The sequence below is a fragment of the Dipodomys ordii genome, unplaced genomic scaffold, assembly GCF_000151885.1.
Source record: "Dipodomys ordii isolate 6190 unplaced genomic scaffold, Dord_2.0 Scaffold75, whole genome shotgun sequence".
Taxonomy (NCBI): domain Eukaryota; kingdom Metazoa; phylum Chordata; class Mammalia; order Rodentia; family Heteromyidae; genus Dipodomys; species Dipodomys ordii.
This window is the reverse complement of record NW_012267291.1, coordinates 5890329-5895165: the sequence shown is the minus strand read 5'-3', so window position 1 is coordinate 5895165 and position 4837 is coordinate 5890329. Positions and strand designations below refer to the sequence as shown.

The 4837-nt window shown below is 55.0% G+C and overlaps 1 protein-coding gene across 1 annotated transcript in view; it reads right to left on the bottom strand.

Annotated features, from left to right (window-relative positions):
• Fam65c (family with sequence similarity 65, member C) overlaps nucleotides 1–4837 on the bottom strand; it is a 25749-nt gene that overhangs the window by 4945 nt on the left and 15967 nt on the right. The window contains exon 14 of the mRNA XM_013024306.1: nucleotides 4465–4837. This exon is cut by the window's right edge and continues 12 nt beyond it. Within this exon, the coding sequence (XP_012879760.1) occupies nucleotides 4465–4837 (373 nt within the window). The remainder of the gene's footprint in view (nucleotides 1–4464) is intronic.

Sequence of the window (4837 nt, the reverse complement as noted above, 5' to 3'; positions counted from 1 at the left end):
CGCTGGTCCAAGGGAGAGGTCCGGAACCCCGCAAGGAGGGGGGCTGGGGAGCCCGGCCCACGCCAGACACCCCAGCTGTGGGCACAGGACCGCGTGCAAGCTAGTGCAAGAATAACCAGGGGCCGGGCGCCGGTGGCTCACGCCTGTCATCCTAGCTACTCAGGAGGCTGAGATCTGAGGATCGTGGTTCAAAGCCAGCCCAGGCAGGAAAATCCCCGACTTTTTTTTTTCTATTTTTGGTCGGTCGTGGGGCTTGAACTCAGTGTCTGGGTGCTGTCCCTGAGCCTCTCTGTGTTCAAGGCTAGCGCTCCACCACTTGAACCTAGTGCTACTTCCAGCTTTTTCTGTGTATGTGGTGCTGAGGAATCGAACCCAGGGCCTCATGCATGCAAGGCAAGCGCTCTACCACTGAGCCACCTTCCCAGCCCTCCCTCCCCTTCCCATCCAGTTTTTAACAGTGACTTCCATCTATTTTATATGAGGTGAAGGCTGGCCTACTACTCGCGCTGGGGGCCAAGGGGTACCCAGGAGCCCCATCTCCTCTCCAGGGAACCATGGCAGAAGAGGCTGCCGCCCAAGTATTGGGGCTCCTCCCAGTGGCAGCCCCCTTGCTAGAGACTGTGTGCATATGTGTGTGTGTGCGCGCGCGCACTCTTGCATGCACACGTACTTCTAGAGCTTGAACTTGGGGCCTTGTGCTCTTCCTTAGCCTTTGCTCTCAAGGCTGAGACTAATCCTTTGAGCCACTCCTCCACTTCTGGCTTTTAACTGGTTAATTACAGAGCAGAATCTTACGGACTTTGCTGCCCGGGCTGGCTTCTGATCACCATCCTCAGATCTCAGCCTCCTGAGTTGGGATTACAGGCATTAGCCACTGGCACCTGGCTCTAGAGAGTCTTCTCTGTACCTAAGCTGGCTCCAGGGCCGCATCTCAGGCCCTCTCAGCCCAGCCCACCCAGGCCTTGTCCTCCACAAACCACACCCAAGGCCCAACCAAACAGAGGCTGCTCACGGCCAAACATGGTCCTAACACGAGCCTGCAGAGAAAACCCTGAGCAGCTGGAGAGCAAGGCAGGCTGGGGGCTGTGTGCAGCACAGGCATGGAAGCCCTTGCTTCAATTCTAGTACATTCTGTGGTCGCTCCAACACTGAGCTATGCAGCCTACCAGGGACACTGGGTCATAGGCCGGCAGATGCCAGGTCACAGTGTTTTCAGGAGTTTGTTACCATCAAGCCTTGTGCAAGTTTTATTTAAAGACAGCTTTATGTGCATGGCCCTTGAGCTCAGGGCCCATAGCTCTCAGCTGGGATACATGTGTGCCTGCCGGCTCTGTACACAGGGATGTGCAAAAGACATAAAAATGTGACCCGAAAGGCCGTGAACTGGACACTCAATTGCAGACGCATGAAGCAAGAAGACAGGGCTGTGCGCGAAGGATGCCGTCCAAGCTTTTGCTACTGCAGAAGTGACTGCAGTGCTGAGCGTGACAAACAGCCAGCGGTGGAATTCCAGCATGCAGAAAAGCCAAGAAGAGCGACGGCCGTGTGTACACACATGCCTCTGCACGCCTGTGGGCTTCACACACACATCTGCATAGCCAAGTGTGTGCAAGCTGGCTGGACGTGGTCACACATGCCTGTAACCCCAGCACGAAGGAGACTGAGGCAGAAAGATCATAAAAATAAAGTATATAAATTCCTGAGTAACTTCTGTTTAGAAAGTCAAACTAAGCAAGGCATAGTGGCTCACCCAGCAATCCAAGCTCAGGAGGCTGAGCTCAAGAGGACCTCAGTTCAAAACTAGCCTAGGGGAAAAAGTAAGACTACATCTCAGCTACCAAACAGGGCAAGGCAGTTCATGTCTGTAGTCCCAGCTGTGGAGAAGCATTAGGATGATTGAGGTCTGAGGATAATTCCAGACAAAAGTGCAAGAGTCCTTATCCAAACAATGAATGCAAAAAAAATGTAGAGAAGCCGGGCGCTGGTGGCTCAGCCTGTCATCCTAGCTACTCAGGAGGCTGAGATCTGAGGATCACGTCTCAAAGCCAGCCCAGGCAGGAAAGTCTGTGAGACTCTTATCTCCAATAAAACACTAGAAAACCGGAAGTGGTGCTGTGGCTCAAGTGGTAGAGTGCTCGCCTTGAACTGAAGAGCTGAGGAGAGCGCCCAGGCCCAGAGTTCAAGCCCCATGACTGACAAAAAAAAAGGAGGGAGGGGGGCAAGAGGGAGGGTGAGGGTAGAGTGCTTGTGCTTGCAAGGAAGTCAAAGTCAAACCAGGACCCAGAATTCTTAGTGTTTTCACCTGGTTGGCCAAAGAAGAGAAGTTCCTCAGAGCTACTTAAGACTGCAGTGTCAGGACTTGCATGTCAAGCGGAGGGGCTTTTCAGAATACAGCTATGGAACAGCAGCTAGGCCCACACTGACGCGTCAACCCTGCGCTCTCAAAGCACAAGCGGCAGGGGCATTGCCCAGAGAGTCACACAAGCGGCAGGGGCATTGCCCAGAGAGCCACACAAGTCCTTTTTTTTGGGGGGGGGGTCTGGCTGTGGGGCCTGAACTCTGGGCTTGGGCGCTGTCCCTCAGCTCTTCAGCTCAAGGCAAGCGCTCTAGCGCCTGAGCCACAGCGCCACTTCCTGCTTTTCTCTTTTTGCTTATGTGGTGCTGAGGAATCGAACCCAGGGCCTCAGGCATGCAAGGCAAGTGCTCTACCACTGAGCCACCTTCCCAGCCCCATGCAAGTCCTTTAAGAAGACTAGCGCAGAGCAGGGCTCCAGGGCTCACGCCTATAATCCCAGCTACTTAGGGGGCTGAGATCTGCGGCTCAAGGTTCAAAGCCAACCAGGCAGAAAAGTGCATCAGGCTCATGTCCAATTAATCACCAGAAAACTGGAAGTGGTCTGTAGCTCAAAGTGGTAGAGCCCTAGCCTTGAGTAAAAGAGCTCAGAAACAGCACCCAGGCCCCAAGTTCAAGCCCCATGACAAAAAAAAAAAGTGGTATATGTATACACATTTATAATACACACAGAGTTTACATGACTGAGAAGATGTGGACATTTGAAGTCCTGGGCTTGAACACTGAGCCTGGACGCTGTCCCTGAGCTTTTCACTAAGGCTAGCCACTCTACCACTTGAGCCACAGCTTTACTTCTGGCTTTTGGGAGATGGGGGTTAATTGGAGATGAGTCCCATGGACTTTCCCGCCCGGGCTGACTTCAGATCCTCAGATCTCAGCCTCCTGTGTAGTTAGACTTGCAGGTGTGAGCCACCGGCACTTGGCTCCACTGTGAACATCAATGAAATAAAAGGAGGCACAGAGCCAGGCGCTGGTGGCTCCCGCCTGTCATCCCAGCTACTCAGGAGGCTGAGGTCTGAGGATCACAGTTCAAAGCCAGCCCAGGCAGGAAAGCAGTCCATGAGACTCTTATCTCCAATAAACCACCAGAAAACCAGAAGTGGCGCTGTGGCTCAAGTGGTAGAGTGCTTGCCTTGAGCTGAAAAGCTGAGGGACAGCGCCCAGCCCAGAGTTCAGGCCCCATGACCAGACCCTGCCCCCCCCAAAAAAACAAAAACAAACAAAAAAACTTCCTCTACCACTGGAGCCACAGCGCCACTTCTGGCTTTTTCTGCTTATGTGGTGCTGAGGAATCGAACCCAGGGCCTCATGCTTGCAAGGCATGGACTCTACCACTGAGCTACTTTCCCAGCCCCTGACAAAAATTTTTTTTAAAAGGAGGCATAAAACTTCCTCTCACAGGGCTGGGAAAGTGGCTCAGTGGTAGAAGGCTTGCCTTGCATGCCTGAGGCCCTGGGTTCGATTCCTCAGCACCACATAAGCAAAAAGAAAAAAGCCGGAAGTGGCGCTGTAGCTCAAGTGGTAGAGCGCTAGCCTTGAGCTGAAGAGCTGAGGGGCAGCGCCCAGCCCAGAGTTCAGGCCCCATGACCAGACCCCCCCCCAAAAAAAAACAAAAACAAACAAAAAAACTTCCTCTCACCTGTGCTGGTTTTTCATATTGAAGTTAGGAATAAAACAGAAACAACCGCTGAAGATGGATGTTGAGCAGTTTGGGGACTTCTGGAATTGATTCATGTGTAAGTAGGCGCATGTGTAATATGTTTTATTTGGTGTCTAGTTGGCTTATGTAATAGAAAAGTAGAATAATCTGCCCGTCAGGCCGGCGGGAGCCGCTCGCCCCCCATGCCTCCCGTGGACAGCAGCCCCAGCATGAGCTGCGTGGGAGAGAAGGTTCTGGGTGGGGGTGAGTTTGCCAGGTGGCTGGGGTCTTCCATGGAGCCAGCTCTGCTCCCGAGTGTGGGTTGTTAACCGCCAAGCGGCAGCCCAGCCACCCAGGTAGAAGGTTCTAGATAGAGCCAGATTCTGGGCTGATGTGCAGGAAGGTACCCACTGCAAGCCCTGTCTCCCCTCGCCATCTTGTCCCAGCCCTGTGAGGACTGTTATCCCCCCCTTGACAGATGAAGAAACTGAGGCCTGGAGGGAGATGCCCCCACCCCAGGCTGGGCCTGGGTGAGGCCGTACCCCACCACCGGCCCCTGAGCCGGGCAGGGCCGCCCCGCGTGGGCCTCGCGTACCTTCAGCCGGTCCCTGAAGCCCAGGACCTGGTACTCCAGCTCGCGGAGCTGCGGCTGCGCGGGGCCCGTGGACCGCAGCAGCTCCAGCACCTCCTTCAGGGGTCTCGCGGGGGCCCCTGCGGGCCCGTCCTCTCGATCCCCGTCTTCTCCTTCCTCCTGCCCCTTCTGGCTTGGTGGGAGGCCGGGGCTGTGGAACCGGAGGCCCCGGGGCGGGGGGCGGCCGTCCACCCCCGGCTCGCTCCAGCCAGGC